This window comes from Microtus pennsylvanicus, chromosome 16 (genome assembly GCF_037038515.1).
Source record: "Microtus pennsylvanicus isolate mMicPen1 chromosome 16, mMicPen1.hap1, whole genome shotgun sequence".
Taxonomy (NCBI): Eukaryota; Metazoa; Chordata; class Mammalia; order Rodentia; family Cricetidae; genus Microtus; species Microtus pennsylvanicus.
Genome location: NC_134594.1, coordinates 45,213,830 through 45,234,900, shown reverse-complemented (window position 1 = coordinate 45,234,900; position 21,071 = coordinate 45,213,830). Strand labels below are relative to the sequence as shown.

Below are 21,071 nucleotides of genomic sequence, written 5' to 3'. Positions count from 1 at the left end.
TGTTTCAAGGATGTAAAGAGGAAGATGACGGCAGCTTTCGGCTACATGGCTTGTGTGTATGTACTGTGTGCACGTGTGCACGCTCACACGTGTGTTTACATTATACACACTGGTAGTTAAACAGATAAGAATCCAGAGGCAAATACCATGGGGACTAAAGGCAGCTCTCAGAAATCAATAAGCTGGAGAGGAAATGCCGAATTTGTCCTTTGCTAACTACGTGCTGACGTACACTCTAACGGAAACCCCAGTTTCTGTCTAAATGGGGACTAGGTTTTCAGCAAGCTTCATTCCCTCTCATCAAAAAGCTCATAAATAATAGCTGGTCTATGACTCAAATGCCGGGGAGTCCTGGAGTAAGTTCTACCTATCAAAGATTGTTTCTTTAGTAGACTCAATGATTGGGTTCTTTATATTTTTATTTCTTGGTGTCTAAGCTATAGATCACTGCAAGAACTTGTTTTTCAAAAGCTTCAGTAATTCTTAATGCAATTATCACAGTACTTTGTACTGGCAGTTTCCCCACTGGGCCCCGTTAGCCATTTCTCTGGGTGCTGGGGAGCTACTTTAATGGCAACTCTCAGTGGAATTTCAAAGTTACTGCCAAGCTTTGATTTCATTTGCCATAGGGACCTCATGAAATCACTTCCAGGACCTGTGGATGACTTACTTCCAGCATGACTAAGTGTTAAGTAATACGCTGACTGGCTCGGCCTTGGGTTTTCTGGGGTTGCAGCACCCATGAACTGGGGTAGATAGGTCATCCCTCACCTACAGAGGATGGAAAGGTTAGAGATGGGCCTCTCTGTTCGTTTGAAATAATTTGCAAGCTATCTGACAGGCATTAGGAGATTCCCAATGGTTTAAAACTTTAGAGTAAAATGATAACATCATTTTGGAGGTACAAATTTTGGAAAATGCAGTAAGTGCATTACTGTAGCATTTTACAAAGCCGTCTGCGTTCTGTTCTGGGATGATAGTGTGGGAATCGCTGAGCTAAAGGTCATTGAGTTTAGTTACTAATAAACGTTGTCTGAATCAATGGAGTTACTTATATCAGGCTCTAAAGAGAAAAAAAAGCAAAGAAGGTGTGAAGTCATGGAAAAAAGGAGATATTTTACATACATATATGTACATGATATTTGGCAGGAACTACAGAAAGATTGTTTGAACTCTGTTTCACTGAAGGTCATCATAACTTCATACAAAGACAAAAACAAAACTGAAAGGTTTTTGTGAAGATTTTGCCTGGTGAACTATCTGGTCAAGCTTGATGTGGATCTCTGTAGCTGAGGGCAGTTATTCCAGAGAAGAAGAACAGCTTAATGATCTTTCTTCATGCTACCAGTAAAAATTCCTTGTCTGCCTTTACTTCGAGGGCATACTCAAGCACATCCCAGCAGCGTGCATTGTGGGATAATAACCTCATTATCTATGCGGCATCCGTCTCAGTTGTTATCTGAGGCTGGCTGGGGATAAGTGAATTGTGGAGATGCGAGACAATAAGACATATGCCTCCCAGAAAGGATCAGTGGGATGGGGGAGGAAGGAGGCAGACGGAGGAATGGGTTCTTAGGTGGAGTTGACCTGATTGGGTACCTAGAAGTCCCTTGACTTGATTGAGTGGTTACACAATAGCAGTGCTGCTGACAGAACGACGTGGGAAAGGGGAAAGGACCACTGGGTGCTGAGCAGCTTTGGGAGGATGGCCAGGGGAATCTTTGACAGAGTGGAGGTAAAAGTGCTTAGGAACAAATCCACACTGGATGTATGGATTTGGATCCAAGGAAATGTGAATGTAAAGCTTATCAATAATAATAAATATCTATTAGCACTCACAAATAACTAATAAACCACACATTTAAGAAGTTCTTTTTAATTCAAAGTCAAATATAGGTAGTTTTATTACAAATGTTATCAAAATTCAGAATATGTGAGCAATCATTTTGAAAATTTAAAACTTTTACATTTGAAACTGGGTTTCACCAAACCACTGAAAACATGTTGAAAGTCAGTAATAAAACTATAGCTGAACTCAATCCCTTTCTGGAGTCCTTGAATAATTAGACTACTCTGTTAGAAAACACTAAGAACTGTCCTCTGCTATTTTTCCACACTCCAGTCTCTGCACATTCTTTTGAGATTGCTTCTCATGGAAACAGGAAAGAGAAAAAGGGGTTTTGTTCTTGATTCTGCTGGTTAAGGAAGGACATGAACAAACAGCAAAGTGTCAGAAATTTTTTAAATAAGAGATTGAGTAGTAAAAATGGAATGCCAAAAATGAGACCGAGTTCTGTTGGACTTGGAAGGTGAACTATCGGGAACACATGAAAATTATACAATAAAGGACCAGAGAGATGGAAAAATGTGGAAAATACTTGTTTTCTACTACAGCAAGAAGAGAAATGTATTGGATCCTTGGCAGTGAAGCACCCTAGAAATTCTGACTAACAGGAAGTAGCATAGGATACTTCCTGTCACCTGGTTGCCATGTGTTTCATTCAGCTGGGTTCTCTGTCTGGAGGAGGGACTTGAATAAGCTGTTTTGTGCATAGTTGTTCTTCTGTCTAAAGCAAGGTCCTTTTGCTGAGGTGACACAATATTTCAACTCCATACGTATGGCCCTCCCTCGAGGAAGGCTGCTGTGACTGGGAGACACACACCTTCTGGGGCTGACAGTTCCAGTCGATGAGGTCACCTACAGCTGGTGATTACAAGCCACAAAGGAGAACCAATTCTGATTGTTTCTTTGATCCAACCTGACCAAAGTATTCCATTACACTACACAGCCAGACGACAAAAAGTCAGCAAAAATCCCAACTGCTTCTAGATGGAGGGTCTGATGTGACTTCTGATCCCATCAAGCTCTCTGAGTTCCACACTGTGCTGTGGGGAGGGGTGATTCCAGAGTGATGGTTGTCCGTCTCTCTGCAAGACTGGGATGATCCACCATTGCGTTAACAGTGCTAGCTGGCCCTTAGAACCTCCTATGGGCAGTGGCTGAAACTCGACAGTGAATACTGCTGAGAATTAAACATTACATTCAATTACACTATGACGAGCATCGTATTTTAGTTGTCTCATGATGACTCCAAAACATAACAGGATCACACAAAGACAACAGAGACAGAGTCTGCAATGCCTAAGGCAAAAAGTAAAAAAGAAAAGTGTTAATAGTAATTTTCTCACGATTTGCTTTGCAAATTTAATTTTCACTTTAGAATGAGTTAGTATCCATTAACCAAATAATTTAATGGTATACTTTGCTGTATAATACAAAAGCAACATTAAAGGCAAAAAAGTCAAACCCTAAAGTACTTGCTAACTGAATGAGTGCATACAAGACCTGTACTTCCCTGTCTTGCGTTGTATTCCCAAGGAGAAAAAAAAAACTTATAGAAATTATTTTAAATTATTTGAAAACTTGAATTCTTAGATTTGAAGTTTACTACATTCTAACGAAACCTAAGTGTGTGTCTTTCTTATTGCATCAGAATATATACCTTGTGATGTGGGAGTGTCATATATTAATCTGTTGATTTCTTTGGCTAAGCAATAAAGAAACTGCTAGGCCCATTTGATAGGCCCACCCTTAGGTGGGTGGAGTAAACAGAACAGAACGCTGGGAGGAAGAGGAAGTGAGGTCAGACTCGACAGCTCTCCTCTCAGGAGCAGACGCAGGAGAGACGCCATGCTACCTGCTCCAGGGAAGAGGCATGCTATGAAGCTCTGACCCAGGATGGACTTAGGCTAGAACCTTCCCGGTAAGCGCACCTAGGGGCGCTACACAGATGATTAGAAATGGGCTAAATTAATATGTGAGAATTAGCCTAGAAGAGGCTAGATAGGAATGGGCCAAAGCAGTGTTTAAATGAATACAGTGTCTGTGTAATTATTTCGGGGCATAAGCTAGCCGGGCAGGCGGCTGGGGTTTTGGGGACATAGCCCCGCCACTGTGCCCCTAATTACAACAACCTTGCCACCATAGTAAGAAGCATTAGCAGCCCATTTGAAAACTAGATGTCATTTTAATGACCCACAATCTGGAAATTTCCTTGGATCATGGAATAGTCTCTGCCTTTTGCTATTGTTCATTGGAATAATGTGGACAGTACTGGGTATACAATGTTCAGGAAATATGGTCTGGAAGGATTTGGAGCCCAGGACAGCCAGGGACCAGGAAGGCCTCTGGAGACTCAGACTGTGAAAGCAGATATAGGGGAGATAACAACTGGGAGGCTGGAAAAGGCCAAAGAGACAAGCAGAGCCGTGGTCAAGGCAATCATGAATCACTGCACTGTGTCCATTGGGCTCCCCAGACCCTACATCCATGGCGAGAGCTTTGAACACAGTTAATTTTGAGCAGAAACTAGTCACGTCTCACTACCACGTTCAGGCACTGTGAGTCAGCAGCAAGGGGGCATAGAGAGCAGCCTCCGATCTGTGAGTGTCAGTGACGCAAAAGTAGCCACACTATCTACCGAGTAGCAGGGGCCTGGGTGGCTGCTGTACTCTACAAGGCCGGCTGTTTCCAATGTGGAAATCATGTCACCGTCTAATGGCACGGGTTAGTTACCGATTTTCATAGTCTCTAGACAGCGGTCACTAGAAGGAAAACACCAACCCTCAAATTGGGTTGTAACTCTTCCTCACAATCTGAAGGGTCTGCAAGTCGTGAAGATCCATGTGTCACACTGTTGGAACTCATTGGCCATGAGAAAGGAGTGTCTCGATATGCCGTTTAGTGTAATTCCAAGCAGATATAGAACGTGAGGGCTTTCCAGACCGAATCTCACACTGCAATTCTGAACACAGCTTTCAGCATCAGCTTAGAGCCCTGAGCCAGCCCATTCTGTTTGTTTTTGTTAGGCTTGTTATACAATATAAAGGTGTCTGTGTATTTGATAAGCTGTGTAGTTTCTGTAGGTATTCTGTGAGCATTTTGCAGGTGGCAAATTAAGAAAAAAACGAGTGTGATGTTGACTCAGATTTTCATCCATTGACACAGGAAAACGGATTCCTCATTGTTCTTCCTTTCATGTGTTCCTTGCCTTTGCAGTGTCAGAGATCAAACCCAGGGCCTTGAACATGCTGTACCCACGTTCTCCCACTGACCACAACCTCAGACCTCCTGACAGGCTGGAGCAGCAGAGGAATTCACACATTATAACACATGAATCTGAAGCAGCAGTGTGGCTATGGAGAAGTCCAGTCTCCTAAAGCAAGTGTGTAATCTGTTTTCTGAAGCAGTTGCCTGTGCTAAGTTATTGTTCATATTTTAACACACATCATATTTTGATCTTAAAATGAATACATGTTTAAAAGTGCACTAGGGAAACTTTATTTATTAGTTAAGGGAGAAGCAAAAAAAAAATTAATACCACAAAGGGTCACTAAGTCCACTGGAAGCATTCAGGTTTGTCAAGATGATATAATCTAAAAGCCCTTGATATTTAGCCTAGAAGTTTCAACACAAACCCATGACTTACCACAGACATTTCCTCCCATTTTCACATGGGCGTAGCCTTCTATTCCCCAGGAGCTGCCCCATGAATTTCTCACCATCCAGTATGGAGTGTTTCCTACAAAGGAAAGATGCTAAGGCACCCTGATAAACCTCTATCGATTAGGAGCAACATACATTTCTGTATTTAAATTTGAGTATGCTATAAATCTATTTGCTGCAAGAAAAATATCATAGATGTAAAATAATAATTTACGATTACTTTCTTAACGTTATTTTGTCTGGAATGGCTTAGTAAATTTCAATTGGGCTTACTGTCTCATTCTACACTGTAGAATCTGACTGAGTTCATTTTGTTTAATTCTCAGTTAGATAAGACAAGATAAACTCATTGCCAGGGAATTAGAAGATGAGATATTAGGCAAGTATGATAAACTATCAAGTATTTATCTCATACCAATTGTTACCCTAAATATTGCAGATGAAGCATGAATTTCACATGAATTTAAAGGTATCATTCATAGATTGGGGTGTGGCTCAATGTCCATGTGCTGGTCTTGTATATGCAACCCAAAGGATTGAATGCCCAGCAAAACACCCCCCCCACACACACACGGGGTGGTCTAAAGGAGGGAGAGAGATACTCAAAACCTGATGAATCTGTCAAGATGACAGTCAAGAGGCTTCTGAGGCACAGCAGGGCATCTCAGTATCCTCTGGGTAGCCCTAGCTCAGATCTCCATCTTGGGAGGGATTCAGAGCACTGGGACTTACCGGTTCTATCAAATCCTGTGATGAGAACCGCATGGTTCGCCTCCCCACTAGAGCAGTGATGTTGGATAATGCCCCCCAGGTAATCCTGCCAGCTCACTGCATCAACTATCACCACCAAAGGGCCGAAGCTCAGAAGTGCTTTTGCCATTTCATCTTCTTGGTCACTGTGGAAGGAGGAGGTAATGCATGGGTAAAGAATTGAACTTTTAAGGTAAAAGTAAAAAAATGAGAGCTCGATGCAACAGTAAGTCACATCCTCTCTCTGGATCCACTGTAGGCCATAATCACTTCCTTCCCTTCTGTTATCTGCGGAGTTATTCTCACACGCCCTTCTGAGTCATACGAAGAGTCCATGGAAGATGCCTAGCATGATGGTGTTTTGCTTTGAGCCTAGGTGATGTTTGCATTTGACTCCCCTGCCCCTTTGTGATCCTTTTCAGTGTCTGTAAAATGTCTCATGGAGGTTTGAGTGGATCAGTGGGCTCTCCATGACGTGTTTTGGGAACTCAGAACAGGAGAGGGAGATTAATGGGTTCAGAGTTGGACAGGAACAATCTTCATCCCAGCCTTATGGTCCATAACTCTCTCACCTCCAGTCCTAGACGCACATCGCACAAGGAGTGAAACAGACACACCAGCAATCTGGCTGCTAAGACCTGAGGGAGATACCAAGGAAGACCCTCCATCCCAGCACTGCAGTGTACAGTGCCGCTTCCAAGAGTGAGACTCCAGGTTCGGTAATAAAGCAGGGCAGCACAGCCACCTTTATCTCAGCGGCACCCTCTGCTAAAGGTGCTGCGCACCGTGCCCCGTGTCTGTGCTCTGTGCACTAGCACCCAGTTCACAAGCTTCGGGCAAGGGGGCTGGAGGTTAAAATACACAGACACACACAGACAGAGAGCGACATGGGTCATCCTTGAATTCCCCAAGAATGCCCCTTTTATAGTGTTCAGGGGCAGATTATATAGAGAGAGCCACGCCCCAGCCAACCCCACCAGAAACCACTCTCCTGCCATCAGGAACTCCTGAAGGTCTCCTGCTCAGAGCAGCTGTAGGCACTCAGATCAGGGGATTACAAGAAATTCAGGATCTGGGGTCTCACTGCTCCCAACATAAAGGGTCTTGTAAGGTGAGGGATATCAGTTCTGATGAGGCTCAGAAGTGTGTATCTCACCTCTGACCCACAGCTCCTCAGTCACTGGCCTCAAGTCAGAGATTCTGGCTGAACACGAAAGTGCTTTGCCCTGCTGCCCCTTCTTCTCTTAGAGCCTCCGTTTGGAGCAATATTCACGATGCTATTCTCCTCAGCACATTATCTCAGAAGTCACTCTTCAGTGAGGCTCCTCTAGGACCGCATATTTCCCTTTTTCCTAGAGCAGTGGTTCTCAACCTGCTGAATGCTAAGACCTTTTAACACAGTTCCTCAGCTTATGGTGACCGCCAACCAGAACATTTTTTTCTAGTCTGTATTTTTAGACATGTTCATTTGCATGCTCTTCTCTGACCACTGGATGTCATCATGCAAGTTTTCATAATGCATGAATATTTATTATTAAAATTCAATCGAGTGCAAGTTAAAATTGCAGTCTCAAACTTAATGCAGCCTGTCCCTCTGTCCAGTGCTTAAAATTATTACGGTTATGAATCATAATATAAATATCTGATATATGCAGGTATATGATGTGCAGCCAGTTACAGAAGCAAAGTTCTGGTTCTTAAGGTTTCTCCCATGACCTTGCTGCCAACAGGAGCTGGGCTGACGATCTCTGGTGCTCTGGGAACTTCTACCTGGATTATATTAGAGGTTTATGCTTGGCTCAAGGATCTGATTTCACCCCAACTGCCCACTTCCCACTGGCAGATGCCGTCTGTATCAAGCATCAGTAACTCACAGGACATTCTGTGCCTGTGTCAGAATTAAATTCTTTTACTCCCTCTGATGTTTCGATAATGGCACAATAATCCAAAATGCATTCATCAGTGGGGCCAGCAGTTGGTGGCTTCTTCTGTTTGTAACATTTCTATTCTAGACCTGTTACTAAATGGCCTAAATTCTCTGGCTAGCTTTATTTTTTAAAAATGTGATTTTAATTATATTTTAATGATTATTTATACTTGAACTTATTCAAAGTTGCCCCATTTTGCAATTTCCAGCACCACTTCTTCCCCTTTTCCAGTCTCTTCTTGCCCTGCACCCCCGTCATATCCACACAGCATGCATGCTACATACGTCCCCACTGTATCCACACAGCATGCATGCTGCATACGTCCCCACTGTATCCATGCAGCATGCATGCTACATACAATTCCATCATATCCACACAGCATGCATGCTACATACACCCCCCATCGTATCCATGCAGCATGCATGCTACATACGTCCCCACTGTATCCATGCAGCATGCATGCTGCATACGTCCCCATCATATCCATGCATCATGCATGCTACATACAATTTCATCCTATCCATGCAGCGTGCATGCTATATACATCCGCATTGGTTCCATGCAACATATATGCTACATGCATCCCCATCCTATCCATGCAGCATGCATGCTACATAACCTATCTTCAATACTGTCTTAGTTCCGAGTTCTAATGTCATAGGCTCAGGTGTTTCCAATAGCTGCTTACTTGAGAACTCATGGAATACAGTGTTCAAAAGGGATTCTTGTTATGTACTCCATAAGCCATGCCATGTGAGGTTGGGTAGACCCAATTATTATGACAGAATAAGCTCACATGTCTTAGCATCTGAATTTTCTTAGTGGTGGCAGACATATGTTATAGCTTTAGACTGAATTGAAAGGTATTGATTCAGGTTTCTTATTTTCAGTGTGATGATACATAAAAGCATCTGCAAATTCTCTTTAAGAGACGTCTGGGACACCCCATGGTGATTATCAGTTGAACTTCTTAGCAGAAAGTTAGTTGTGAGCCAACAGTGTGCAAGAGTAAGTGTGCCTTCAACCAAGTCATCCATTCTGAAAGCAGCATAAATTGTGAAGAACACGAAGACACAAAAAGCAAGGCATTTACCTGAAGTCATATGCAGAAAAGCCTTTGATTGAAACTCCAGCTTGTGATTGGGGAAAATAGCGACACAGGCCATTTTGTGCCTTGAAGGGGTATTCTGAATCTTCCACCAACTTCACCTGTGTCTGGAGGAAAACCATCACTAAATGTTCACTTCCAGCTCTTTCAAAGGTTAAGCAGAGCTTACTTCAGTGCTGTCAAAGAGGCCAGGACTCACCCAAGCAGCCTGTGGGCATTGTTTGCTCTTAAGGATCTAATTGGAATCACAGGGTGCTTGCATCGAGCATCAGAGAACACACGAATCCTTAACTTTGACTTTTGATTGTCTTCTTACGCTTTTCCCCTCTAGTCCCACCGCAGGCATGTTAACCAAGTCATGCCATCCTTCTGAGGACATGCTAGGGCAACACGCTTCCTTTCTGAGGCTGCAAATACTGGGTTAGCAACGCCTTGAGGCCAGACAACGGCCAAATGTTCTTGCTATGGCATGTCGTGATGTGCCGCATGCTTTTTGGTTGCCCGTACAGGCAAATGTGCTAGGCTTATTCAAAGAGAGGAAACAAAATCACTGTTATCTATAAAGTGTCTAGAGCAGTCACTGACGTGTAGCGGTTGCTAACAGGAGGGCATTTGGATTTGGACAACACTTACTGTATGACTTTTACAGTGGCCCCTCATTTTCTTATTTCATACCACTGATACTGGATGTGTAAGCATGCCAGGGAGAAAATTATAGAAACCCTGAAGGGGGAGGCCAAGGGCTTAGCATCCAGTTTTGTCCGGAGACATGATTCCCACTTACAGTGCTCATTTCTTCATCTATGAAGAGTTATCAATCCAGCTGACCCATGGTGTCTCGCCTAACACTGCCATCCAGGACACCTATGGGAACCAGTGACTGTGCTCTGATCCCTCTGATACATCATGTGACAGGTCTCCACATAAAAAACATGGAATCTTTATAATATCCTTCTGAAAATGTGTTTAAGATGTCTTTACCTTGATATGGCTAATCTGTCTGGAAGCCAGGACTGCTACTATCATCAGGGTCTGTAATGTAACTCATTGGAGCTATGGTCTAGCACACGACTGACCCTGGCTTGAGTCCCTGCAATGCATCTTTTCCTTGATTAAGTCAGTCAACCTTTGTCTACTTAGATTTCTGATCACTGGACCTTGCTTAATGGAGGAAAGTGATTAGATTCTGTGTACACAGAACATAAGAAGAACTCGGGGATTCAGAAAGCTGAGATGGTTACCTCATTCAGCCAGCTCAGGGCACTGAGAGGAGAGCCGCCACTGCAGCCATAGTTATTAAAGGAGCAGTCGATGACCTGCTGCACACTGAGGTCGTCCTGAGGTTTCCCTTGGATCCCACGAGCCGACTCTATCGCACCCACCACGCTGAAGGCCCAGCAGCCACCACACTGCCCAAAAGACAGGGGTAGTATATATTAACACAGTGTCTATGTCAAACTTACTGCTGTTTCTAGATGCAGCAAGATAAAAAATAACAAGCAAAATTTGAAGAAAGCAGAAACCTATATAATAAGCATTCATTCAAAATGAAACTAAAATTCTCTTTTGAGCATTGACATTTAATTATTGATGGATACTAAATCAGTAATGTCCCTATCTATTACCAAATAAGTCAGTCACGCTAATGAATTAGGAGAGGCCAAGGAAACATGTGGAGGCACTATGGTTAGTCAGGAACTTAGACTTAGGAACCACTGTTTCTCAGAAAAGAAAAAATGGGCTGCTTCTAAGGAAAGGAGGAAACCCAAGGGATGGAATAGGCATCACATAAAAGTTTGCACAATCCATAAAAAATGCAGGAAAGAGAGGAAGAGGGGGGAAATGAGAAATTGAAAGTGAGACTTCATCATAACACCATGTACTGCAGAAGCAGGGTGATAAAGTCTTGAGTGTACTTGGCGGTGATGCTCTAAGCAACATCATGGTTTTAAGTGGTCTTATTTAGCCCTCAGTGCCCATGGCATAGGAAAATGTTCCTCAGCTGAAGATGGAGTGATCTCCAAACGTGAGTATGACTGGGGACATCACACCCACAGCTAGCATGAGCCAAACCACCGAGCATGAAAAACCCTACCACTGCAAAAACCATACCACCAAGTATGTAAATTCCTCTGGAAAGGACAAGATTCAGGCAACATCCACTTCTTACTACCACAAGTGCAATGGCAAACTAAATGGCATGGGAGTAAATTTCAATAAACAATCATAAACATTGAACTTGAGAACTAGGGAAAAGCATCCTAGCTAGAAAGGAGACTAACACACTGGGGTGTGCAAAACCCTTCACCTCCTCTCCATGGGGAGAGGGAAGGATATAGTGGCATTTCTAGTGCAGATGCCCTGTAAGGGTCATTCTGTGGCTGGAGAGCTGGCTTTCTCTTTCTGGCTACATTGCTTGTGCTGATGATGGGGATACACAGCAGTAGGAGAAGTGGAAAGAAAAAGAATTAAAGAAGCACATACTCTAGGTGACCTGCTATGCATTCCAAGTCACGCCCATCCCACAGAGTGCCACTGCTTTCCTTCTGCCTTGAGATACTCTCCACCCATGGCTTCACAGCACTCCACAAACTCCACTCTCAGCACCCATATCTGGATGCATACTGTGGGTCTTCTTCATGCTGAATTGCTGGATCTATTACTGTACTTAAATATTTATTGATTCCTCAACTAGCAAAAAAAAAAAAAAACCCAGTGTTACCTTGTTTGTGAATTTTCTATTTGTTTGTAAAAGCTTCACAAAGCTTCCCCACTCTATGACCTAAGCTATGTCTCCATACTCATTCTCCCTTTATTGTCAATCAGACTGATCTGTAACAAGTGTCTGTAGTCTTGAAGTTACACTGACCAGACTTCTAAGGTCACAGGTTGGGTGGTACAAGGTCTTAGAGGAAGTGAGCACACATACCAGGTTTTCCGAGGGAGCTCACACGATGAAGTGAAGGTTAAAGATCCAGACACCGTGTGGGTGGCCTCATTTCACTTTACTATGTACTTTTCCTTTGAATCACTTTACACAACCAGTAATTGTGTTGACTTTCCCCCCGTGAGTCCACAGGATTCTTGGTTTGCGCAGTATGGTTACTGGGATGTATTCCTGAGGGAGTGTGCTGAGGGCAATGGTCACAGACAAGTGAGCATACCCAGGCAGGTTGAAAAGTCAGGGCTGGATAACTATCCCTCGTCCTTCAAGGAGCTTTCTCTTCCATGGTGGATAACTGAGGTAGGAATTTACCTAGAAAACCTCCTGGATTTCTTGGCAAGTTTGACTTAGCTTGACCTTGCAGTGCTTTCTAATGCTCAGACAGCAAAGAAGAGCAAATGGACGCAGAGCTTACCATCTTCTGGTTTCTCACTTGGTTTACAACATGCTTGTCCCTCCAGTCAAATTTCAATGGCAAAGACACATTGGGGACGGGTGTCTGCCCTGCTGCTGGGTATCTGGGAGACCAGGCAGCTTTGCTGCCTAAATACAGCGCTGGTGATAAAGAAGAAGAAAGGATGGAGAACACATTACACGAAGGGCTTTCCTGGAGCTACCTAGCCAAGCTGTGGCTTGAAATTCTTCCTCTGTGCTTTCCTGTAACATGAAATACATCCTATTGAAAGCCGGAAATGTAAATCCCTGCAGTGGGACTGGAGGAGATGCCACATGACTTGCTTGGTAGAATTAGGGCAGCGATGGAAAATACGCACATAACTGACATTACTTCTTTTATTACTACCCACAACACCATGAACATTCTGAACGAATATTGGCGCGAGAAAACTACCAATGTGAGGAGACAATTGTTGCTTGCAGCGGCGTGGATGTGCTGCATGCAAGCATACTTAGTTCTTAAACCATGGTTAGCAGAGAAGAGTCTTGGTTCACTTCCCTTATGCACATGGTACCCACTTCAAAGTTGGCATTTAAAAATATTAACCGTCACACAACTTACAAGGCTTTCAATGAAATCACTCCTTAATTAAACAAAGAAGATAGAATCAGGAATTTAACCAGTTGTACTTTCAGACCTTACCTTTGAACTCTTCAGGAAACAAATAAGAAAACTGGTTTATTCCATAGAAGGCAGTGGCGTTTTTATGAGAGAAAGAGTTCAAGTATCGATGTCTATTTAGACTTTCCTGAAAGAATGACAACAAACATTTTATGTCTACCGCTTCAGCTCTCTAAAGCCGTAAGTGTATAACTAACTTGGAGGTATTGTGGGTACAAAAGTCAAACTTGATTTTCATGCTGGGGAAAGTATGCCTTATGTGTCTGTAACTCTTCGCCCTCACACATTCTGGGGGAATCACACACATATTTTTTAAAGTGTTGACAAGCACTGGACACTGGTGACACACTGTAATTAAATAGTTATAAATATGCAATGTGTCTTCCACATATTTGTTCTCTGTGCAGAGTAAGGAAACTTGGAAAAGGACTAAGCTGATAAAGGGGGGAAGGGGTCGAAATCTCTTCAGGTTGCATTCAGGGTCAGTTTGTCTCAACAAAACAGCTTTAGAAAAGATGCGGTTCTGGGGTCTCCCCAGAAGAAGACCAGGCTTTCCTATCTAGATGGAAGAAAAGAATAACTATAATGCTACATTTCTTCATCATCACCTTACATTTGCCTTTTCTATGAAGACGCTTATGTACCCCAAAACCAGTTAATCTTGCAGGTCACGTGGAAATTTGGAGGACCACCGTTCCCCATGTTAGTGTGTGCACATGTTGGCTTAAGGACTTGAGTGCTTATGTGTATGACTCAGAAACCAATAAGCAAACCAGGACACACTTTTCAGTTTGCTGTATTACACTATGTCACCCGCACTGAAGACACGCTTGGAACACAGTAGCTCCACAGCAACCATCTGCCCTTTAATAATGACACATGTGAAATTCCCATATGACCCCTTAATACCCTTCGTCAGTGTGTTTGTTTTAGCAAGGCCGTGGCTGAGACGCATCATGGTCTGGCTTCATTCTTTCTTACTGAACAAGACTAGAAGGACTGCCACCCAGAGAATTTGGAAAGTTCATTTGAGTTCCAGGTAGTTAACTGCTGGCCAAGTGAGGCTCTGAACGTAATACGCTCACGCACTGAAAGATGAACAAAATGTATAAGGTAGTATTCGCATGACACAAATTATGACATGAACCACTGACTAGCAAACTGCACAGGAACCTACTGGAACCAGTCATAAGATGATCATTTTCTTAAGCAGGAGACGACAGGGCAGGAAGGAGAATGTAGGCTGCGTGTTGCATGTGGCAGTCATGGGAACATGAATGACAGGCCCCTGTCTGTGGGAAGTTTATCTGCTGGTGACTGCACCAGCAGGAACCCACAGCAGGGAGCTGTAGTTGCCATGGTGACCAACAGCTGATTCCTGAGTTCTAAGGTTGGCTATAAGGGCAAGACAGGAAGAACTCCCTGATGGATAATTCTTAAATAATAGCCACCTGGTGATTTTAAAAGCCTTCAGACATCCCTTGATTTGAACAGAAGGGAAAAAAAAGGACTTATCTCATAACCTCCTAGGTCACTATAGTCTAACAGCTGATCCTCGTACTATCCCCGTTCCCTCATATCTACAGCCTATGGTGAGAGCAAAGGGTGAAAATAAGACATAAATTACCAATACCAGGAATGAAAAGATGCTGACTACAGTGCTTCTGGCATTTTAATTATTTTAGATAACTTTATGCTAATGAGTTTGATAATTTGCATGAATTGGACAAAAGCCACTTGAGACACAGATTACTGAACATGGAAGAAAAAGAAAGCTTCAATTTTCTATCAATTCATGGCTTTAAAATTGTAATTGAAAATCGACCCAGGAGGAAAACAATAGTTCCACATGGCTTCAGTAATGAGTTCCCTACAACTAAGAAAGAAATAACAAGGAATATATATACATATTCCAAGGAAGAATATATCTCAACTTAAACAAGACCCTGTTGCCAAGAATCTAAACCAGAAAAGACCATCTGAAGGAAACAGGGCTATGCGTGAGTCACTACCCTGGAAATGAATGTAAAATCACCAATGAAATATTATCAAATCAGCCACCGCAGTGTTCCAGACAGACGGTACATCGTGATCGAGGGGAACAGATACAGAAACGGTGCACTGATTAGCACAAGACAGCATATCAACATGATAAATCATTTTAATGGAACAAGGGAGGAAAAGGAGACAAAATGACACCATGTTCTTCCCTAAGAAGATATGTGCTGTCTCGATGCAACAGCATGCTTGTGGTTTGGAGAGCTAAGTCTATCTGGCTGCCAAGTAGTTATAGTAACAGTAATGAAAGAGAACAACATCAGACCGAACCCATCTTAAATACTCATGGACCTAACTATAAAGGAAGAGAAGAGAGCCGACGGATCTCTAAGATGTGGATCTCCTGCTGTGGGGCTCCTATGAACTTTCACTTTGCCCAAAGGGACACGCGTTGCAGAACTCCACGCCGGTCTTGTTCTCAGTCCTGCAGTTACTCCTGCCTTCCACAGCTCTGTACAGCCATGCTAGGGACAGTCTACTGATCACTGCTCATGTCCAGCCAAGAACACGATGTTCCATGTTGCTTCCTCCCTACCGCTAATCTCAACCTGCTTCTTTAAATTCTAGAACACGGAAAATCCCTCCCTACCAACTTCTGAAGAATCACAGTTCTCTAACATCCCTGTGTACATAACATACACACTTGATTTTCAAGTGCACTAGAATAAACATGTTAGCATTGAAACGCAATCTAAAGGTACAAATTCAACCTCTCTGTACCCCACTTTCTTCACTGACAAATTTGGTCACACTACCAGAGTATAGGGACTAATTAAATATGGAATGTGGGTACTATGCATATTTTGACCACTGGCAGAATGAGTACCCTGCTAAATATTCCCAAGCTGTATCTTTACCCTTAGAAACAGAATATTTTGATTATAGAAAACATCATTCAAAGATCATGCTTTCGCCGGGCGGTGGTGGCGCACGCCTTTAATCCCAGCACTCGGGAGGCAGAGACAGGCGGATCTCTGTGAGTTCGAGGCCAGCCTGGTCTACAAGAGCTAGTTCCAGGACAGGAACCAAAAGCTACAGAAAAACCCTGTCTCGAAAAATCCCCCCCCAAAAAAAAAATAAAAAAATCATGCTTTCGCCTTACTTGGGTTAAAATGCAGTGAGTATTTCTCATGGCACTACAAATAAAGACTAGCTATTGCAAACAATCTGGTGTTGTATTGGAAATAAGACTTTCCAACTGTGGGAAACAAAGTAGCAGAAGCTCATTTTGTTTATAGGTACAGTGCCTTTCAAAAATATCTAAGACTAGCAGCCCATGGGGTATTGTGAAGGTCCTCAATAAACCCTGGTGGGAAGAAGGGTCAGGGAAATTTTTTTTGCTTCTTAATAATAAGAATAAATAAAATACACAAAATTTTTTCTTTTCATGTGCTCAGTAGTATCAAGAGAAGAAAGAAAATACTGAGGGCCAGTTTGTTGGGCTTTCTGTTCTCTAGGAAGAATGTTCACAGCTACCAAGCACATTAAACGTATAGCAGAGGGAAGGAAGGGTTAGTTAATGGAAGCACTGGTCTAAGCTCTGCCTGTGAACTGCTAGTTCTGCATGGAGTACTTGCTTACTTCATCGCCTCTTCCCAGATTAATAAACTGAGGCATAAATGGGTAGATTATTATCTTAAAGTCACCCAGCACATGATGTGTGGCTGGAAGGACATATACTTTGTGGGGCTTTGTGTCATTTTTTTTTTTTTAGCAGAGAAGGCCGTGGAACCTGCATGTCTTTCCACCATTGCTATCTAGGCTTTCTTTTCTTCGTTCTGCTTTTATGTCCCTACCAATATCAGCACAGATATTCCCTTGGGGTGACGCTCATGCTTGTAGCACATGCCCCTCATCTTTGCTTATTTCAAAGGCGGAGATGGGTTTTCATTACATACCAAGGCTGGGCTTGAACTCCATGGCTCCAGTGAACCTCCTGCCTCAGTCTTTCAAGTAACTAGGGCTTTGTGAGCTCATCCCATGGCCCATTTTGCAAGGGCATTTTATCCCAGCACTTTCTGAGCTAATTATTTGTTTTTTTAAAAATATTTATTTATTTATTATGTATACAATATTCTGTCTGTGTGTATGCTCGAAGGCCAGAAGAGGGCACCAGACCCCATTACAGATGGTTGTGAGCCACCATGTGGTTGCTGGGAATTGAACTCAGGACCTTTGGAAGAGCAGGCAATGCTCTTAACCTCTGAGCCATCTCTCCAGCCCTTATTTGTTGTTTTTATCCGTCCTTACTGCAAGATCCTAAAGCACGGTGTGCAACAAGTCACTTCCACGCATGCGTGTAAAAGGCTCTCCCTGGAAATGCCTCAGGTTTTTAGCAGATCCAGCAAATCTAAGCAGGAACAAATATACATAGATCATACTCAGCATGGAATCATTGCTGGGAATTTCCCTCAAGACATGGGAATTGCAAGCCTTAGACTCAGGATTCCCAGCTGAGAATGAAGTTATCACTTATTACCATGGGGACTGTTTGCATGTGCTTTATTAATTGAGAGAATCTATTTTCTAATGTATAGGACTTCCTATGCTGTTTTTAGAAGTGAATTACAGTGCCCCCATATGGAACATGCATTTGATTTTCTGACAGAGTACATTGCATGGGCTTGTCTCAAACGTCCTAATTATTGTGACTGCTGATGTCCACTGCCATGCCCAATTTACATATGTTTGAAAAATGTCATTGTGATATAGCTCCTTAGCATCCTTCACATATATTATTTTCCACAGTTCATAACACAGGATAAATGACCCATAAACTGTTGAACAAGTAGAGGTCAGAGGGACAAATGAGCAAGCATATTTTTATCTAAGTTTTTTAGATTTTGCTACGTTTCCATTTAGACACTGTGTGCTTCAAGCTAAAAACCATCAGAAAATATCTGGAGAATCGTATCACAGAGCATCAAGTCACCTCTTTAGCTCTCAAGCAGTCACCGATGAGGTATATTTGGAGGAGATGATTCAGGTACCTGTGGGTCACCCATCATAACCACTCATTTAAAAGTGCTATAATAATCTACTTAAATTAATCTGGGATGCATACACAATTTAATAAGACATAGCATGAGCCATTGCAGTCTTAAGGCGCACAGCTCCTCTAATTGTCTTGTACTGGGGATTGGACTGAATAAAAATGAGACCAGGAGGCAGGCCACAGCATCCATGCCTCCTCGGTTCCTGGCTGTTGATGCAGTGTGGCCTCCTGGAACACACTCGTGACACGCTCATCCTGATGACTGGCTCCTGGAAGTGTGAGCCAAATGACCCTTCTTGCTTTAAGTTACTTTTTCGTGTACTTTGTTTCAGCAACAAGGAAAGAAATGATACAGTTACATGGTTGGCCTCCAATATACACGATTTAAACAATGATAATCTATTTAGCCAAGGAGCACATTGTCACAGCAGCGCCCGGTTCATCAGGAGACGATGTCAAGGACAGGACTCAGTACCACACAGGCCAAGAACTTCAGTGAGAAATGGGCGCTGCTTCTGGTGTAGTAACAATAGAGGAGCTCAAAAGTAACAAACAGGAGGAAAGAGTGCACCGTTTGCATTGAGTGAAATACAAGGAATAACTGGCGCAAAGAAGGCCTGAGGGTCAGCTTCTGGAGCTTTCCAAGCCAAGAGGACGAGCAGAAGAGGGCGGAGCTATGGAGTCCCACGGAAATTTCAGAGAACAAGAATCTAGCCGAAGAAACACTAGATACACCTCCAGGGAGCGACTTCACTGAACTCACACGGATTCTTGATTTAGAACAAGTGAGTTTTCTTTTCTAATAAAACCGTGATGGCATCTTCTCCGATTTAAAAAGCTGTCAGTTAGGATCAGCTAAAGGAATTTAGGTCAACTATGAGTTTGAATTCCAGTCGGTGTCCCTAGTTACCAGGAAAATGGCCAGCTGATGGGTCCATCTCCGAATTTTAAGCTTGGGGTAAAATTGAAGGATTATTGTGAAAACTTTTTTAAACAACCCGCATGAAAGGCACTGAAATGTTTCCTTCTGTTCTACGTCAGTCTCCACCAAGTCAGAAAAGAACCTTTTAGTAACACGGTACAGAGTCGGCAGGACAGGGAAATCATTAACCCTGGAGATCAATGAGCCTGCGGCTGGTTTTTGAACTTCCAATAACTGGAGGAGGGAGCTCGCGCCCCCTGCAGGCGACTTCCTAAGCGACAGGCTAGTTGTGGGAAAGGAGAAAAGGAAAGGCTTTAGGATTCCAAAGCAGAGGGTGCGTCTTTCCCATTAGCTTTGCTTCGGACACATATTTTGGTGCTTTGGGGCGCATCACATAAATCCCTGTCCTGGGGAATCAAGGCTTTAGGCAGCAGCGAGCGCTGCTGGAAAAGGTGCGCCTGGAGCGTGGGTCCCTCCCGAGGAGCCCTGGAGCAGGGGACAGGTAGAGGAAGGAGCTTGGTACCCGCAAGGCGGCCGCCTCCCGCTGGTGGCTCCGCGGCCAGGTCCGGGCGACCCCGCGGCCCAGACAGCAGCAGCATAGCAGCAAGAGGCTGGCCCACCGTGGCTTCATCCCGGCGCCCGAGGTCCTCCGAGCACAGCCCGCTTTCTCTTTCGGTTCCTCGGCTCCGCCCACCGCCCGAGTTGGGGCGCAGGCCCAGAAGTAGGAAGCTGCTGGGTCCCCGCTGTTGGGTGCTTGTTGGCATTGTCAAGGACCTTCTGTTAGTGAGCTTCAGGGGTTAGCTTCTTATCTAGTTGGAAAGAGACCAAAGCATGATTTATACAGCAGCGTGAAGATACGAACTGCTGTGTTTCCTGCCATGTGGATTAAGCCCATTATTTTTCTTCCAGTCATTTCAAATTCAGTATGTGTTCGTAGAATGTGTGTAAATTGAACTCAGCAAGTTTTATGTAGACGCGTAACCGTGTGCGAATTTACACTGCGCTTGCATGCTATGGATGCTCGCCAATACGTGACAAGATTGTAGGGCTGCACAAAAGCTTCTTTGTCTCTAATATTGTGGCCGTTTCTCCCCGTGAAGAGGATTGCACCGGCTTCTAAAGTTTGTGATGAAATTTAACTAAAGCAGTTCGTCTAAACACATCATTATATGCCGGGCACGTTCAGTGCGCTCCTCTAATTATTCCCCTGTTAAGGTAGTTTTAATTTTCTTTCTGTTTTATTAGGTCGTTTTCTTCTTGCTTAGCTTATTTCATAACCCATTCCCTCCACTTTCTTCCACCTACTTTAATTAATTGTTGCCATTTCCAAAAAATCTTGTTTTCTTTTTACCACAGTCCTGGAGAACAGAATGCAAAAGGAACGAAGGGAGTCTGTGCCGATCAGTCACTATCACAGTCCGTTCACACATCTCAGCTGAAGGGGCTTCTGGTGGAGTGGGCCAGGGCTCTCCTTTAAGGGGGCTGGGTGACTTAAAGATCTGGTTATATATCACATATTCTGGGGATCCTGGGGAGAAGACAGCTGCTTCTCAGAATGGTATGTGCACAGACACAGGAAATGCAAACTCTGAGTTTGGAGTGAGTTCTTACAGTGTTTTTCCATCTTCTCCCCTCTCCATTTACACAACTATCTTATGCTCTTTTGTGCTCTTCTTTCTCTTGGCCAAAAGTGGATTTTTTATAAATGACGATATCCAGGTTCCCAGAAGTGGGAAGGACCTGCATCATTTCTGCCTTAGCGTCTGCCCCTTTGCGAATCTG

General features: G+C 43.4%; 1 protein-coding gene across 1 annotated transcript; it reads right to left on the bottom strand.

Annotated features, from left to right (window-relative positions):
* Nucleotides 1-1,860: 1,860 nt before the first annotated feature.
* Ctso (cathepsin O) lies at nt 1,861-19,963 on the bottom strand. Its single transcript, XM_075950744.1, has 8 exons — nt 19,813-19,963; nt 13,336-13,441; nt 12,652-12,791; nt 10,534-10,701; nt 9,278-9,399; nt 6,239-6,402; nt 5,490-5,582; nt 1,861-3,142 (listed from the first exon to the last, which is right to left on the bottom strand). Exons 1-8 carry the CDS (start codon nt 19,918-19,920, stop codon nt 3,108-3,110), a joined length of 936 nt encoding a protein of 311 aa, XP_075806859.1. The 5' UTR covers nt 19,921-19,963; the 3' UTR covers nt 1,861-3,107.
* Between the last annotated feature and the right edge of the window lie 1,108 nt (nt 19,964-21,071).

What these genes read in the sequence shown, in the direction of transcription:
- Ctso (XM_075950744.1), bottom strand. Translation starts at nt 19,920, where the DNA reads ATGAAGCCACGGTGGGCCAGCCTCTTGCTGCTATGCTGCTGCTGTCTG. An exon ending in AAGTGAGAAACCAGAAGATG is followed by an intron (nt 10,702 to 12,651) that starts GTAAGCTCTGCG and finishes TCTTTTGGGCAG; the next exon opens with TGTGGTGGCTGCTGGGCCTT. An exon ending in TTTTCTGCATATGACTTCAG is followed by an intron (nt 6,403 to 9,277) that starts GTAAATGCCTTG and finishes CTCCTTCCACAG; the next exon opens with TGACCAAGAAGATGAAATGG.